This window comes from Penicillium argentinense (assembly GCF_028826775.1).
Source record: "Penicillium argentinense strain IBT 30761 chromosome Unknown utg000010l_segment0_segment0, whole genome shotgun sequence".
Classification (NCBI taxonomy): domain Eukaryota; kingdom Fungi; phylum Ascomycota; class Eurotiomycetes; order Eurotiales; family Aspergillaceae; genus Penicillium; species Penicillium argentinense.
Window position 1 is genome coordinate 115,388 of NW_026622669.1, and position 17,645 is coordinate 133,032.

At 48.8% G+C, this 17,645-nt stretch overlaps 5 protein-coding genes across 5 annotated transcripts; all 5 read right to left on the reverse strand.

Moving 5' to 3' along the window:
• Nucleotides 1-54: 54 nt before the first annotated feature.
• On the reverse strand, nt 55-1,767 carry N7532_009757 (uncharacterized protein; the record flags this gene model as incomplete). The annotated part of the gene is made up of 2 exons (XM_056622248.1): nt 55-135; nt 1,000-1,767. 2 exons carry the CDS (start codon nt 1,765-1,767, stop codon nt 55-57), a joined length of 849 nt encoding a protein of 282 aa, XP_056469664.1.
• A 277-nt stretch (nt 1,768-2,044) lies between these two features.
• N7532_009758 (heavy metal translocating P-type ATPase) lies at nt 2,045-5,723 on the reverse strand (the record flags this gene model as incomplete). Its single annotated transcript, XM_056622249.1, has 2 exons — nt 2,045-5,175; nt 5,237-5,723. The coding sequence occupies 2 exons, from the start codon at nt 5,721-5,723 to the stop codon at nt 2,045-2,047; spliced, it is 3,618 nt and encodes a 1,205-aa protein (XP_056469665.1).
• Nucleotides 5,724-9,039: 3,316 nt separating this feature from the next.
• N7532_009759 (alpha/beta hydrolase) lies at nt 9,040-9,885 on the reverse strand (the record flags this gene model as incomplete). The annotated part of the gene is made up of 1 exon (XM_056622250.1): nt 9,040-9,885. The coding sequence occupies one exon, from the start codon at nt 9,883-9,885 to the stop codon at nt 9,040-9,042; it is 846 nt and encodes a 281-aa protein (XP_056469666.1).
• Nucleotides 9,886-14,108: 4,223 nt separating this feature from the next.
• N7532_009760 (aegerolysin family protein) lies at nt 14,109-14,564 on the reverse strand (the record flags this gene model as incomplete). The annotated part of the gene is made up of 2 exons (XM_056622251.1): nt 14,109-14,421; nt 14,473-14,564. The coding sequence occupies 2 exons, from the start codon at nt 14,562-14,564 to the stop codon at nt 14,109-14,111; spliced, it is 405 nt and encodes a 134-aa protein (XP_056469667.1).
• Nucleotides 14,565-15,429: 865 nt separating this feature from the next.
• On the reverse strand, nt 15,430-17,371 carry N7532_009761 (Dyp-type peroxidase; the record flags this gene model as incomplete). Its single annotated transcript, XM_056622252.1, has 7 exons — nt 15,430-15,662; nt 15,714-16,067; nt 16,123-16,214; nt 16,281-16,391; nt 16,445-16,531; nt 16,599-17,258; nt 17,328-17,371. Coding segments are annotated over 7 exons (1,581 nt in total), but the record flags the coding sequence as incomplete, so codon positions are not given.
• Nucleotides 17,372-17,645: the final 274 nt, after the last annotated feature.

The window sequence follows — 17,645 nt, forward strand, 5'->3', positions numbered from 1 at the left end:
AATATCCCATCCTCATTCTGCATTAGAATAGGAAGGATGCGGCGATATAACTCCTCAATAACGAAGCGATTCACACCCCTTGGTTCCGAATTTGGATCCCCAAAAGTGGGATAAATCCAGTCTGTCGTTCAGCCCCTGAAAAAGCGGCCCGGAACATCTGTTTAACTTGCTTTCCCTTATATGGGAGACCCTGGACTTGCCTTTCTTGAGGCTAGTTTTTGGACGGATATGATGATGATGATGATGATGATGAATTCATTTGCCCGATGTAGCTCGCTCTATATACATGCTGCTATGCGGGAGTGCTGTCAGGCCCGCCGACAGCTGGAAAGTGGTCGCTAGCCCACATGACGATCAAAAGAGACTCGCAAACCGAACCACTGTTTGGTCGCATCGAATGGAAAATTGAAAAAGGACAAAGGAAAACAGATGCGTAGGTGCGTAAAGCACGCGAACCACATGAAAATGAACGTCGTTGGCCCTCCCCGCCTTCGCTGGGACCTTTCCTCTTCACCCAAACTCTCTCGCCGTATCTCCTCATTCCTACCTCAACACACTTCCTCATCTCTCTCACGCAACCTTCTCAGCGGTCGGCTGCCGCTTGCGCGTACGCTTGGATCAAAGGAGCACAGCAGACCTGGCACTGCACTCCTAACGGGCACCATCCTTCTTCCATCACACTGTTCTAAGGGGTCATTTACTTTCTTCTGCTTCTTCTGTACCCAAAGCAATTGGATCAACTGCTTGGAATTGGTCCAAGAGACCTGTTCTGGTCATAAACTCAGCTACAACTGTGCGCGCCTCCGGCCGCGTCAGGAGTTCGTCTCGTCGGAGAGCGATCTTCTGTACGGATAGGGCACTGCGCATCCAGTCGCGCTCCTCCTGGTGCAACGGGCACTCAAGAAGGACATGAATCACCGCATTACCCCAGTCGTTCTGTCTGTCCAGATCGGCTGCAGTGTCCGCCATCATCTCCAGGGTGAGCTTCATCGATCGCACCGGGACATTGTACGCCATGACGCCGCATGACTGCTCTTGAATCACGGAACCGGGCCCGAACGCCTTCAGCCATCCGGTATGCTTGCGGAGTAGTTCAGCCCTTGTAGCGTTGTTCGCGACCAGAACTACATCGCCTGATGGTAATTTTCGAGCCGCAACAACAGTAGCTCCTCGAGCCAGGGCTGTAGAGCTCTTCTGCCTTGCAGTCGTAGCCCGGTGTCGTTCCACTTGCTCCACCAGCTCTTGAGGTGAGAGTCCACGGACTCGTTCGCGATTTGGCCCGACTTTCACAATCACCTCGCGATCCTCGCGAAGCTCGATCTCAGGTACCCCCGGAGACGATGTGCCGTTGCTTCGGGTGATGGGTGCCGCGGCTTTGGACTGGCCACGCTGCCAGTCTCTGGCTCGAATTCCCCCCATGCTGCTGCGGAATCCGCGTGAGAGGCGGAAATAGTGGTGGAATAAAGCGCTCGTTGTTTTCTCAATGGTCTCCATTCGCTGGTTCAGGCGTTCGGTGTCAGGGTTGATCTTGGTCAGTGCCTCGAGCACCTTGGCCATTCCCATGCCATCACCCCGTTGGGCATTCAGCGCGTACCGGCGGACGGCCCGGATATATCTAGTGACATATCGGTCCTCTGTGCCATTGTTCTCGATGTGATTCAGCACCTGACGGGCCCCTTCTGCGATGTCGTTCATCGACTTAGGGGGGGTGCCCGGGCTCCGCAGAGTTTGGTGTTCCTCTCTTTTCAGGGGGCAATTTCTGTGCATTCGCACCAGTCGCAATTATCGCAACCATCCTGCCTACAAACTAGGTATCAGACGGTAGCGCTTGAAGTTGCGACTAAGATTAATTCCAGAGGCTCCAGAGCCTGTGATTGGCGAGATATTTCAAGAAAACGTTTTTGCCAAGAAAGAGTTGTTCCCAAGGGGCGGGCATCTTTCACGTTGCGAGCAATTTATTTTCTACGTCTGTGATTCTTGCTTTTTCTGCATTTTGGTTTCTATATTCTTGTTTCTTGCATTCGTCTTTCTTGAAGTTTTGTAATTAATTTCCATCTTGGCGATTTTCCGGCGATCTAAATCCGATCCCTGGTAACTTACTCCTCAGAAGTAGACTGCTGCAGACCACGCTCACGCTGCTTAATGCCATGGCTAAACTAGCCCAAACTGGGTCGAGTCTGACATGGCCTCCATTGGCTTCCACAGGATACAAAACTCCAGCAGCCACAGGTAAGGCGATGAGATTATAAACCAATGCCCATGCGAAGTTAAACTTGATCCTCTTGAAGACAATGCGACTGAGATCAATCAGTGTCAGCAATGAATCTAACCGAGACGAAACAAGAATGAAATCAGCAGAGGAGATGGCAATGTCGGAGCCAGAACCAATCGCAACTCCTACATCTGCCATTGTTAAGGCCGGGGAGTCATTTATCCCATCGCCTACCATGGCGATCGTCGCCCTCCTGTTTGTGTATTCATGTGTGTTTCCAAAGGCGTTCCGAGAGCTGACTTTCTTTAACGTCCTTTGGAGGTACTGGATTTTCTCAGCTTTCTGCCCGGGAAGCACACTCGCAATTATATTTTCCCCGGGGATCCCAACCATTGTACCAATGGCGGTTGCGGTTGTCGGGTTATCACCGGATATCATCCAAACATCTATCCCTCTTCCTTTCAGTGCCTTGATAGTAGCAAAAGCTTCTTGGCGGAGAGGATCAGAGACTGCAAAGGTTATCACCAAATCCCATGATGTAGAGACTGTAAGTGATGGCCAAGCTTCGTCACCTGGGGCAACTTTCATGGCAACCAAAGAGATCGATCTCCCTTGAGCTTTCCAGTTGCCAAGTTTTTCCACAGTTGTATTTGGGATTTGGACATTGTAATCCGCCATGAGAGCCTCGTTTCCGACAATGATCGTCACAGTCTTCTTCGTAGTTGAGAATGTCCCTTTCATGCCCTTGCCAGCGATCTCCTCCATGTTTTCCACTTGGACTGACGTTGTGTCTTTCAACTCGCAAAATGTGACAACAGCCTTCGCGATTGGATGGCTGCTGTTCTCCTCCAGGCTTTTGATCATCCTTCGAGCCAAACGTTCATCGGCACCAGACATGACCTCATAATCTGTTATCACCGGTTCACCACCTTGTGTTAAAGTACCAGTTTTGTCAAAAACAACGCAATCCAGTCCACTGGCTTCCTGGAATGCTTCTCCTCCACCTTTCACAAGTATCCCGTTCCGAGCGGCCAGTCCACCACCAACGAAAAGGGCGGTTGGAGCGGCGAGAGCGATACCGCAAGGGCAAGCTATAACGAAGACAGCGATAGCAAATTGCAAGGACCAAAGTGGCCATCCTCCGCGGTTGATATCTAGGTAATCACGTGGAAGAGTGCCAGAAAGACCAAGACCCAGCCACACGATCCATGTAGTTAGAGCGATGAGCGTGACGAACGGCACAAAATAGCTAGTCAGAAGATCCGCAATACGTTCAACTGGAGCACGTCGAGTTTGGCCTTCCCTAACCACTTCCACAATTTGATCCAGCATGGACGTTCCAGAAATACCGCTGGCTCGAATAGAGATAGGACCACCATTGTTCATGGTCCCCGAAAAGACTTCGTCACCGACTGACTTCTTCACCGGTCTCGATTCGCCCGTAAGACTTGATTCATCAAAACATGCCTCGCCCTCGATAACGCGTCCGTCGCAAGGAGGGGAGCCGCCATGCGGGACTCTGACGACGTCACCAATTTCTAGAAGGTCTGCGCTGATTTGTCTCGTTTGCTGCCCGGAGCCTTCATCAACGAGTGTGGCCTCCGTTGGTCGAAGTTTCGTCAACATCATCACGGCGTCTCCTGTCTTTGCTCGGCTATACGCTTCAATGAGCTTTCCAATGAGGAGGAACATGGTCAGAAAGACGACCGAATCAAAGTAACTCGTGTGGTTGGATCCTGTGGCCGAACTTGGCGAATGCGTGGCTGCAATTGCTAATTCCGAGACCGATGAGAAGAACGCAATAGACGTTCCCAAGGACATAAGCATATTCATGCTTCCGAAACGGTAGAACCTTTGCAGTATAGGCGTCGTGCTCCCTGGCTTCCATAGAGCGAATATCTCCTTCAATGCACGACGATGGAAGATGTCAGCCGCAAAGAAGTACACAGGACAAGCCATAAGGAAGGAAGCCCAATCACCACGCCGAACATCACCATACCACATTGGCCGCATGAAAAATTGCCGAAGACGATTCTCTAGCGGTACCAAGCTCATAAAAACGATCGTTATTAGAAATGTTGGAACAGCGACAGAGACAGAAAGAGCGGTTCGAATTAGAAGGCGTCGTTGTTCGCGAGCATTGATCTTTTGCGAACGCTCTTCCAACGTAGGTGGGTGATGAAGGGAGGCTTTTAAATTAGGGTCTGCCATTGAGATCGAAGCCAGTATGTGCCGAATGGTGAAACTAGGGGCGTTTGGCGTATAGCTGACCTTTAAGATTGGGTCGATCACACTCAACAGTTTATCGACAACTACTTCCCCAGTACATTGCTGCAGATGCCCAATGATTCGAGGAGGGCAATAATCACAGTACATTCCACTGACCTTGATTGAGATCACTCTCCGCTGATTTGGATACAGCGCGCTGTCCAGTTCGTTCACGTCATTCAGAGTGGCCTCGTAACCAATATCCTCGATAATGCCTGCAATCTCAGGCAAGTGATCTTTGCCTTCGAATACGACCGTGGCACTGTTTGAGAGGAGATTTATGTCAACCTTTTTTATCCAGCCAAAGTTCTTGAGTGCCCCGTTAATAGCACCAATGCAGCTACTGCAGGTCATCCCACCCACAGAATATGACGCTCGCAGAGTGGCATTTTGGGGCTCATGGTCGGTTTCCCCTTGAGTAGGATATTCATCGATTTGTTCCACTGTCGCCTCATATCCCACGTCTTCTATGCTCTGAAGGATATCCGTCACATGGCCTTTGTCCTTAATCGTAACCATAGCACTATTTGTAAGAAGAGTGACGTTCACGGACTGTACCCATGAGTGCACCTCGAGTGCTTCGGAGATCTTGCCGACGCAAGTGCCGCAAGTCATTCCCGTAATAGATATGGTCACTTTCACAGCTTTCGGAGAATCAGTGGAGCCAATAACGATGAAAGGTTCGTTCGTTACACCTACTTGCATATCTTAGTAGGTCGCTGTCTGTCGCCGACAATGTATTTGCGAAACTCTTACCTTGCCCCATGGTGGAAGCAGAAAGCATTTTCTCTCCCGATTTTGCCCCTTTCTCCAGGCGACAAATATCACATCGTTCAATGTGTCTGGCTATTCTTTTCTTTTCGGACTTATTGCCCAAATTGTAGCGCTTCGACCATATCTCCACCGCCCGGTCAATCCATCCGTCTTGCTCCGCCAAAGCGTTCTCATTGGGGTTGCCATTGTCGGTATTAAATCCACTCTCTGTGTCTCGGACTACATTATAGATATTGAATCCAGCATCACGAAGTGCTTTGGATAGTGTTGACTCGGGTAGAGAAGGATGGTGGCGAACCGTGACTGTCTGAGAAACAATAGAGGGATCAACCGAAATAGGCCTTGGGACGAGCCGGAAAAGAGCCTCTTCAATATTTGACACGCAAGAGGCACAATGAAGGTTTGACAGCAAGAACGTGGTGGTGCGACTCTGGGAAAAGGCATCCGGCCCATGTGCAGACCCAACCATACTGACACCGTGACCAGCCTTCGACAGTTAGGCTTGAAGTGGATGCTGTAATAACAACAGCTCCCCATCGAATATCCAGGGAGAACAAAAGACTGAGTAAAAATTCCGCTCTTCAGTTGCTCTCTGGATTAAATACTTTTTAGCAGCATGGCGCTTTGGGCATTTACGGCACGGGGCCCGTGTTATTCTGGCGCACGGTCGTGGTCAGACGCTCCGTTCTATCTCGCTAGCCAATTGAATAGGGCTCAGATGAACCATTTTCCATCCATGGTTTTTGGATCAATCGAGAACCAACCAAACTCAGTCCCGTCGTTCTGGTTTCATGAGCAGATTTGAGCCACTTTCTGTAACAACCTTCTATCCCTCACCGCCTTATCGCGACCATTATTGCCGTCCTTGCCAGGCAAGCATTTCTTTCCTCGAGACCCACGGACACATTGCCTGCAGAGTAAACACCAACCTAAAATGATCGCCATCCTAACTGTGACACCGATTGCATCCCCTATTATAACAGCATTATGATGATAGCTCGATCCTCCTAATCAGTTTAGACCTCGGCATGACCCTACCTGAGGGTTTAATTACGAAGCTGCAGTTCTGCGAGCAATGTGTCCATGTGATATCGTAGGAAATGCGGGCTAGATAGTCTCTTAGCTTTAATACATTTTCCATTGAGTGTCTCGACCAGGGAGAATATCTGGCATCACCCTTGAGACTGTATGGAGATGGAATCAACACCTCATGCAAACGCCGAGTGTCTGGGCACTGCCGCTAATTGTTGAAGAGAACGCCAATTCATTCTATTCGGCCACTCTGTACTTTCGACATTAAGCATTGCTGGTCACAGTAAATATGCCAGCGGGCCCAAATTAACCGGTCGGGTAAACAACATCTGGCAGAGCCTACAGGACAATGATCTCTATTTTCATTTAGAAGCATCACTGGACTCGGAAATTCCCGGTCGGTTCCGGGCGCAGACCACACCGACTGGTAGCTGAAGGTACTACATGTTACCAAGTATGGGTATAGCAGAGGACAAGCAAGCAGGGCTTGCTGAGTATCTCCCGTGGAAGCCAATCCGAATTGAACTGGACGCCATTAAATCCTAGCATCGTCGGCCTCAGCAAAGCAACAAGGGCCTACGATTGCGAGTCACCTGTCCTGGGCAATTACGGATGGTCGAGATTTTGTACAGTACCGCTTAAACAGTAAACAATTAGTTATCGTGTTAGAGCACCTCCGATGGAATTCAGGTAAGGTAGACTGTTCGAAGTGAGGAGGAGAAATCTATCCACCATTCGCTACCGTACAATCCATTACCGCATGCAGACGTCGCGGAAGTGGGGAACTTCAAAAAAGACAATTGACTTTTGGGGCCGTTGAGGGGAGAACTTCATGTAGACATTGAAGTTCTTAGATCAAAGTTTCGTTGAAGGATTTAATTAAATCAACGTTGCAGTATTCAATTTAGGACGTGGTTGGAACTAACAGGAGGGGACCGTGGAAGGGGTCGTTGAAGAAATAATTTAGGGGGTCGTCGAAGGTATCAACGGAGATGCTTGTTAGCAGAATACTTTTTATAGGACAGTAAATAGGTAATTAAGAGGACCCCTGGAGGATTCATTTTTAGGAAGTCATTGGAGGAGCCGATGGAGTAAGCAGTTGAAGGAAATGAGGGTACCATTGAAGGTACTGGGTGTCACTGAGGGATCGAATTTTGGGGGATTTGTATAAGGCAGTCGTTGAAGAAAACTATTTAAGTGGTTGAAACGACCACAGTTATAGAGAAATTTACACCCTAAGAGGTCACTGAAAAATTGCAGAATTAATCCCAGGCAGTCGTTGGAAAAAGTCGCAGAAGGAAGCTTGGAAGAATCGATGCTAGAAGTTGTTGAAGTCGATCGTTGATAGCGAAGACATCATTAGGGATTGCCGTATCTCAACAATGGCTTTATCTACTTCGAATGACTCTAGTGACTCCTTTAGGCAATTCCGTTGAACAATTCCGTCCGAAAAAGTCAAGTATTTCAACGGCTCGTATCATTGGTCCCTTTTAACGTTACCTTGTTACTGATGCCCTTTTTTCAATAATTTCAGTCATCAAATTTTTTCAATGCTTCACTAATATGATGATGAATTCATTTGCACGATGTAGCTTGCTCTAAATATATGCTGCTATGCGGGAGTGCTGTCTGGCCTGCCGACAGCTTGGTGGTCGCCACCCCACTGAACGATTGTTTCCATGGGTTGCAACGCAAGCCCCTGATTGGTCGCCTGAGAATGTATGCAAACATGACAAAATATACAAAATAATCAAAAGAAATCCAAAACGAGGTCGGACCAGTATTCCAGGGTCATCTTTGTTGGTCATTCGACTAAGCGTTTCGTCGGTCGACCTGTTCTCTCTATAGACCATGACCTTTCCCACTCGATTTTTGCCTCGCGGCGAATGCGGCTTTAGCTGCAGCTGCAAGGCGAATATAACGATTGTTTGGGGTTTGTGGTCCTTCTGGTTCCTGGGCCGCCTCCTTTGCGTGTCGGTCGACACGTTCATTGCCGGCCACTCCTTGATGAGCAGATATCCACTCGAGGTGGATTTTATGGCCATTGGCTGCATGTTGCCTTACCAGGTGGAGGCAGTCTTCCAGGTAGACCTGTCCTGATGGCATCCGTGGTTGGCTAAGCGTCTTCAATGCCGCTTGGCTGTCTGCAAAGATGACAATCCCGTTTCTCGCCTGTGCCGCCCACGGTTCCGTGGCTTCCAAGATTAATTTGAGTGCCATTTCGATGGCACGGAGCTCGGCAGCTTCGTCGCCCATTTGGCTGTGAGCGTGGTGATCCTCGAGATCAACGACTACTGCTGCTCCAATTTTTCCCTCGATCCCACTCCCGTGGGTGTAGAGAATCAAGGGTCTTTCTTTTGGGTCTTTGGATAGAATGTGGTCGTGAGTTTTCACTGCCATCTCTCTGTCCTCGATGAACACTTCTGGCGGCGCTTGCCATAGTGCCTGGACGAATGCCTTCCGACTCTCCCAGTCCCTCGCCAAAGTTCCCGGGGGAGCCGTAAGGCATCCGCTCGTTTTCCAGGCTTGCGCCTCCATCGGTGTCCATCCAGACCAATCTCTCTCGTCCACCGGTCGGCGTCGTAGCTCTTACTAGCAGATAAAAATTGTCTAATGGTTATTTTTCTTATTTTTTTTTTTTATTTTTTTTCCCGCTCGTGCAACTATTCGATCAAATTATGCGTCGTAATAATTCAACAATGTTTGCGCAAGTGACGAAAGTGACAACCCACTTTTTAGACAAGGTTAAGAAGTTAACTCAAAATAAGCCCACTGAGGAACTGAAGAATCTCGTCGAACCCGAATGGTTCTCCGATCCAATGTCCATCATACCCCGGAGGAATAAGCCCACCAACTATTCGAATATCCGCATTTAATCCCACCCCACAAAGAATGGCATACGCTTCTCTTCCTAGCTTGGGTGCTATAACCATATCATCCTCGTGGTGAATATGAAGAGCGGGTATACCCAAGTGGGATTTATCACCCACTCGCTTGACCTGATGCTCATGCTCACCGTGGGAAGCCTCAAGCTTGTCAAGGATAAATTCGCTAACAGCAAGGGATGCTTCTTTGTTGGCAGCATTGGCCTCATCCAAGACCTTTGTGATTTGTGTGTTGAATGGCAACCATCCGCAAAGACCCAAGTAGCCCCCAAGTGGCTTTGAGAACCGACCAAGAGAAGAAAAAAGCGTCCACAACGATGTTGCGTTGCCCTGACTGAAGCCACCAAGAACAATTTTCTGAGGATCACCATTAACCAATGCAATTTCACTCTCTATGATCTCGAGAATGTAGGTCACTGATTCCCTCAAGCCATCAATCTGTAGGTCCTGCTCCTCGTCGATGTTTTTCAGAGAGTATGCATCGAACCAGGTGGGCCTACGAGCCTGGATGGAAGTATCATATAGCTGACGGGAGGACGGAAAAACCCAGCGCCATGATGGGAGACTAGAGGGTAGATTCTCTTCATTCGAGGTAAGTCCAGAGAAAAGCTCGGAAGCAAAATTGGGACCGTTACCGCTGCGACCGTGGAGAAGGATGGCGGTATGGGTGTGTGTATTCTGGGGCGGGACGATATATAGCGGTGGACGGTCCATGTTCTTGCACTTGTGCTTTCTTGCCGTTCGGCAATAGTTTTTGTTCCTGTGTGAAAAGAGCAAATTGAAAGACAGGAAGGAGAGAATTAAAGCAAACAAGACGAGGCTAAGAAATACATAAGCTATGTAATAGTTTGTTGCCTAGAGTTAGCTCTTGTCTGTAGTTTGAGACATTATGACTCACGTTCGGAACTGGATACGAGCTCTCTACTCAGCCACGTTCACCAATGAGCGAAGAGTACGCAGAGGACAAGGACGAAACATCGAGTTCGCGGCGTGCGAAGCGCGCATCTTCCAGCGTCGACAACAATGTCAATGTCACTCCCTCTGCATTCGAAGATTCTGATTGGTAGCAAACAGAAAACTAAAAGGAATAAAAAGCGACGCAGTTTGGAATTGTTCGGGAATTACCGGAGTGGAGAGACTATCGTTACGTATATCTTGTAAAGCATGGATTAGCGGGAGAAACATGCAGTATCATGAGGACTATCAGGGTTAGTTGACATATCGCAGATTGAGGCCTCAACGATCGTAAAAGACGAGGAGACGCAAGCGTAGATTAACAGTCAAATTGACTTCAGAACACCAAAGCCGTATCCACAGCGCCTGGGGTCCTTCGCACCTAGTTTTTTAAGGCGAAAGCACAGAGTGCGCCTAACTAACTAGTTAGAGCTTTAGTTAGAGCTTTCAAGAATATTGATGCCTAAAATGAGGCAACGAATCTAACAGCACGGTAAAGGACATTCCAAAATTCTCACCATGTGACTGACCCCACTTCTCCCTTATCTCTCCGGCCTCTCACCTGCCTTTCTTCTCCTACCTCTCAAAGGCCTCACCTAAACCAGTCCAGAAAGTAAGGTTGATGATCAGAATGAAAAGTGATGGGGAGAAAATTGGAACGGGACCGGGTATCCCTCAAGCGAAGTAGTGCGCTCTCCTTCTCTTCTACTAACAAAGAGGGAGTACAATCTCCAAGAGGTGTGAGCTACACTGACATTCCTTTGACGACCAGGAATGGACTTCGTTACTATGCTGGTAGATCCAATATACTCTTGTATATTAGCACACTTACAGCATTTATAGCCCACCACATACCTAATTTTCTAGCCTAAAATCTATACCACAGAGTAAACACTGACTTCAAAGGTATTTATATTTATTTATTCATATTTCGAGCCCCTTGTTGTGGTGTAATTCGCGTTTGAACATCACCCCTTCTCGCGGAGTGTTACGGACCCTGCAAGGTGAGGGTTTGCGGCTTATCAAATAAGCCGCTCAGAACCGGGAATTGCTAAGGGTACCCCCAAATTTGCTAACTAGTGAAGAGGGGAACGCTCGATGGCAGCACGCGCTGAGAACGTGCGGGTCGATTCAGCAGAAAAACCACCACATGACACACGCGTAGCAATCAGGAAATAGCGAGAATCCCAAATGTAGGGGTCAGGCCGAGGAGGTGTAAGGTGTATTCTAGAACTAGCTATCCGGCCACCGTATACTGCCGGCTATGTCACATAACATGGATGGCACCCATGTAATAGGGGGAGGGGGTCTCCCCACTACACTAGCTAGATCTTGGTGACGAAAGCGGTAAAATGGCCGTATGGTTTACTTTCATACCTGCATAGGAGGGGACGAATTTTTGAACGTGAGATAAAAAAAGTACATGAAATATGGTATAACAGAGCAGATAAAGTGTCGGATTGACGGATACTGACTGGTATGTGCTCGTTATGATATGTGATGGTGCTGGCATACAAAGCGGTATAATCGAATTGTAAAGATGTGGCTTTATACAGTGTTACGACATTTTCCATGGTCCTGCACAAGAGGCTCTCTCTACACCACTGCGTCCTCATGTATAGGTTCACATGATAGATCGTCTCGATTAGACCGCACAATCCTGATATATAGCCATGCAGGTTCCTCGCGGACGCAGAGGAACCAGCCAATTAGTTTGGACAATACCCATACGCATTGTGTAGCTCAAGATATTAGCTTGCGTTCTTCACTCATAATCCAATCCACCACACAGGGTCCCAAGTCTAAATCGGCAGTCCGTCGAGAATTTCCTTTCATTACATGACGTCATTGGCGATCACTAAACCAACCAACGCGGAGGCAAAAAAAAACAAAACATGGAAACAGCAGCTTCCAATCTTGCTGTGTCATAATTCAAAAGTACATGTATACTTGAAGAAAGACCGGGTTGCAGATAGCCATCTCTGCTCTTGCATTCCACACCTACATCTCCCCATTATCCTGCGTAACTAACTGCGCAACACAATCATATTATAACCCTCAATCTTACAAGTCGGACAAGGGGCAAGACAACTAGAGGAGACGAGATTAGAAGGGCCAAATCCAGTTAGTTCTTTGTGCGTTGGATATTTTTATAGAAGTGTTTGTTATACCAGGAAGTGAGACAGGGGCAGAACTTAGCAGAGGGTCAGATTAATCGCACGCAGTCTTTCTACCATTGGACGTGGCAGCCACTGGAAAAAAAAGAGGAATCAGTCCTGTGGTTGGTTTCTTAAGAGATCCAATGTATCATTGTGTACTGTAATTAGTGAATAGCTTCCCCCGAGTTGCTGGATAGAATGGTAGTCGTTGCAGAGAGGAAGCGTATCGCACAGGATGGTTACCATTTTTCTGAGCATTTGCTACATTGGCCGCGGTTTGTATGGACTTTTATCCTGTCTAACATATATTTACTTTATCTCCGGCATCGTGGCGAGCTCTGGAAATGAAAGTGTCATTTAGTTCGAATATTATAGAGAAGGCTATACCCGGTCATTTTCTGCCAACTTCATACACAGTGACTGTCGGGATATATTCTCCTGTCAGAACAAACTAGCGGTGACCCACTGCTAGCGACCGATGGATAACATCCCTTGCTTGGTGTACCCATCATTGCGCTGGGCTGCGGCCCCGGTGTTGTGACCGCCGAAGGCCGGTGTGTGGGATCTAGGGGTGTTTTCCAACTAGACTGAGAAGGAACATCTATCTACATGAATCAATTGACTTTTGCTTTGGAAGCACACACACTGTCCACTTAACTGTGTACACAGTACCTAGCTGGTGATACCAACAGTAACAATATGTCGATGGTCCTCTCGCGGGGTGTAAGGTGGTAGCCCAGGGGAAGTAAAGTGGATTCCTAGGTGCTAGCCGTCCCGTCGGGGATATGCCCCGACCTGGCTGACTAAGCTAAGCTATCCTAACACGGGGTCTTTTAGAGGAGGTATTGCAGAGGGGTATTTGTCCAGTATGACCTGGTGCATATAGTGCACTGTCAGGCGTATCAATAACTCTGTGTCCTATTTAGCTCCGCGGCCCAGGAAGATATAGAAACGGACTGCAGAGGAATGAACAGTTCAGGTAATCCAAATGTATTGCATCATGCCAGAAATGAGTCACTAGATTAAGATTTTGACCTCTTAACGAAAAAGAGCTCACTACCCAATAGATCTACTGACGTCTGAATGACGTCTAGAAGGTCCCTCCGGCATGGCTCTTTCCATCTTCCAAGGAAAATCACCTATATAGTCAGATGATTATTCTTTCGTTTTCCAGTTTTAACCTGTCCATATATATTTTCAGTTCACCTGTGTTAATTTACAACTTTTAACTCCTACCCCCATCCCGTCGTCCCATCGCCCTCCCAACAATTATATTTTATACACTACAATGCCTAACAGCATACCAATTATGCTCGAAGTTGGAACGGTTATGACGCCCATCATTGTTTATGAAGACATTTCATACACACAACTTTTAGATATGGTCAGAACATATCTCGGTCTGAAGACAAATTTATGCGGGCAGAGCCTGAGGGGCTTCTGGGCGCGTTGGGAATGCAACGACAAACAGAGCCCTTTTCCGGAGAGAACCCGAATCGATGATAAGAATACGAAAGCTACAATAGCACTTATGATGCTAAGGGGTGGACGTGACGTCTTAGAAGCGGACTATCAATAAGCTCGTCACTGGGGGCATACGCCTAACTCGGCAACTCATGTTGCAAATTTGTGCTTTAGGACTAAATAATTCCATAAATTATGACCCACAAAAGATATTTCGTGAAGGGAATACTTTTGATATTGTTTTAAATTCATAAAACAATTTGAAGGTCTTGTTCGGTTTTTTTCACTCTGCCGCTCAATATCAAAGTGGGCTTAGGGTGAGCACAACAGTTATTAACAAAATAGCAGATTCAATTAAGATCAAGATTGCTCCTTAATGGTAACAGGGATCGCTCCCATAGTACCGGTTTCATTCCATTTGCCAATTTCAACCATGTACTTTGAGTCGTGGTTGAGTTTTCTGAATTCATTCGGTTCTCCGGGCTCCATAGAAGCTCTCCAGGCTAGACTGCAAATCCTCGTATCCTTTACATCGTCAACGAGATCGATGCTTCCTTGAGACCCGTACATAGAACAGACGGTCCGTATACCACCGTTATGGCGAATAACCATGTCGTCGACATCGTCAGACGATAAAATATCGTTTCGATCATCCTCTCTGTAAAATTGACCACTGTGCATACGTCAGAAAACACACCCCAAACCTTGGGAAAACCAAAAATACCTCTCAAGGTCCGCGTTTTCGATACGAATATCATATTTTAAATCATCCTGAATTTGGATTTGAAGGTATTGCTGGGACAATGCGGAGGCCATGTTCAATAATTGATTTCGAAAAATTAAATGTGAATCAAGAATAACGGGGTTTAACGTGCGAAAAAGGATTCGGGGATACGCACTATATACGAGAGATGATGTATCTGTGACGGCTACTATATTTACCAACCATGGGAAGACGCCAGGCTTCACGTGGATCGCAAAGTCTAAATTCAGGAAGCAGATCAGGCCGACAATACTAGGTGGGTCAGGCCGCACTCCGTGGGAAGATATATTTTCCGAGTGTCGAGGGTTGATTAGTAATCTATTATGATTGGTCAGGTCAAATACCAACTTCTTGGCAATACCAACCCCTTTCAATCACCACAACCCCCCCTTCCTCTCCAATCGTGAGCCCTCCCAACTCCCCGCCTATTTCCATCAAGAACAAATTACTAATCTATCATTTTCGAATCCTAGTGTATTCGTACAGGTCCCTGAGTCAAGATGGTGCGTTTCCTAGAGTCCCCCTCCCCATACAAGCAATACGTGGCGGATGCGAAGGCCGGTATGCTAGAACTACCCACGTATGAGAAGGTGAGTGGAAGCATCTCTGACTGAGTGGGGTTTCTAATTTGTTGTATTTCAAGCAAGATTGCTTGATTTTTCTTCTGGACAGAAAACTTGAGGGTTTATATACACATCAGATTGATTTCCAATCAAAGCTGGCAATTCCGTGAGGTAAGGAATTGATTCAGTTACGATACGACACATCACAACATGATTGTCCTGGGCATTGAAATATGTTCCCGGCCGATCGCCAATGGCGGCGCAAGTCGAGCTAGGGAGTTAAGAGGGGAAATGGTTTTTAAGACTTGGTTGATCGAACGTCTACTCCTAAAGGCTTGGTATAGTCTACTCTACCTCGTTCACAAACACCCCCGCAAGGCCTCCATCGACGGCGTGAAGAAATACTCCCCCCGCGCTGGTCGATCCATGGCAGATAGCCCATGTGTAGCTCTTTGGGCTGGTCGCCGTCGAAAATGCCGAACTTGGGCTCCGGGTGGTCGGGGCGGTTGCGCTGGCTGATGATGGGGTCCTGGCCAGGGCGCAACTCTATCCCCTCCTTGCCCGAAAAGACCTCGTTGCTGGCCCAGCCTGGTGTTGTTAGAGTCGGACGAGCAGATCAAGAGGGTGATGGGAACTTACGACTGATCATGAAGTTCCAGCCATTCCGGAAGTCGCCCTGGTAGCCCAAGAAGTAAATGCCTCGCTTGGGGCGCTCTGCGGGCTTCATCTTCTCTTCGCCCGGCTGGAGCTCCGGACCAAAGGTGACGCTGCGACGCAGCATCACGTTCGTGTTGTTCCAGTAGTTCGTCTGCGCAGAGACATCCCCGCCATCTTTCGAGATATAGAGGTCGGCGCGAGGGCGCATCTTGCGAATGTGCGCGGCAATCGGACACTTGATCTCCTTCGGGCTGGAATAGTGCTGCTTGAACTCGAAGTTGTTGGCAAAGGGATGTTGGGCCACCGAGTTCTCGCTGTCCAGCGCCACGGGAGACCCTGCAGAGGCACCGTTAGAGTCGCCCTCCTAGACGGGGGACAGGACCATTCCTACCGTTCTTCCATCGTCCGATCATATGAGCGGCCAGCTTCTCGCCGGTGCCGTCGTTGAAGGTGTGCATCTTCTCGGACTGCGTCTTCACGAATCTGTAGGACCGGATCAGCCTGACCCTCATTCAGGGACCCTCATTCAGGGATCCGAGCAAACCGTACTCGTTGAACTCGGGCACGTGCTCCTCGATCTCGCGGAAGACTAAATAACTGCCATCTGTGGCCCACGCCGGCGACTTGGTGTTGTCTCCCCGGCGGTTGAGGAAGATCACACTGGCAACGCGTCAGTACATCGTCCTCGATGGATGGATAAGGCTCCAACTTACCCCGGGGCAATGGCCTGGGGCTCGCCCTCCTTGCACTGGTCCAGGCCCTCGATGGCAGGCTGCGAAATGTGGTCTTCGAATCCGAGACTGAGCGGAAGCAGGGTGACAGGTCAGAGAGAAGGTGGTCTGCGAGATCTCCCAGGAAAATACTCACTGTTCCTTGCCCCGGAGGTTCTCCAGGCGCTTCTTGGACGGGTCCTTCTCGTCGGGAATCTCCCTCCGCTGCGCTTTGCCATCGGCATTGCGAACGTGTCCGTTCTTGGTCAGCGTGATCTTCGCGCTGGCCTCCTTGGCGTCAACGGTATGATCGTCGGCAATGCGGAAGTAGCTCTTGAGGTCCTTGACCGTGGCCTCTAGCTCGTCCTCACGCTGGGCGGCGACGATGAACATCCCGTCGCACCGCCAGTTGTCGTTATTGGCCCAGCCTTGGGGCGGCCGGTACTCCGGGGCCAGGGAGTTGGTCTCGTCGGGCCCTTCGAAGACCATGTCCTGGTACATGCCGCGCTCATGCAGCAGGTCCCGGAGCTTCAGCTCGTCGTACGGCCCAACCAGCTTGGTCGTACCCTTGCCGGAGAAGGTAATGTTGATCGCATTGAACGTCTCGCGATCCTCGGGACGAGTGTCCACTCTTTCCCGGGCCTCATTAACGCCGTCATGTTTCTCGAGATACTCCTTGCATTTGCTGCCGGTGGTGATCTTGCCGGATTCCACCAGCTTTCTCAGGTCTTCTTTGAACGTGGTGTAGGAGCGGTCCTCTTCGAGGTCTTTGACCTTGAAAAACAGGAAGCTTTCGTAGTACCGGGGGAGACGGGGCCTGTCGATCACCAGTGAGCGTGGGATGCACTTGTATGAGAGAGCTCGAGGGCATATGTGATATACTGACCAGATACTGCCCTGGATATTGGCGGGATCGACTTCAGACGCCATGCTGGAGATGAATGTCGTTCAAGATTAAGTCAGATCGTTGGATCCGTCAGGCTGAGATCATGGCCCGGCCGGACAGACGACTTCTTATGGCCATCTCCCCTCGCGGCCGTGGTGGCCGACGAGTGGCATGACCAATTAGACTCATGCGTTTCTAATCGCTGCCATGTGTGCGAATTCAGCTGGGAGGAGACACGATATCATCGACGTCTCCGCCCGTGATGGACCATCACGGGCCAGGCCAATCAGCGCCATGCGTTTCTAAGAGCTGAAACTC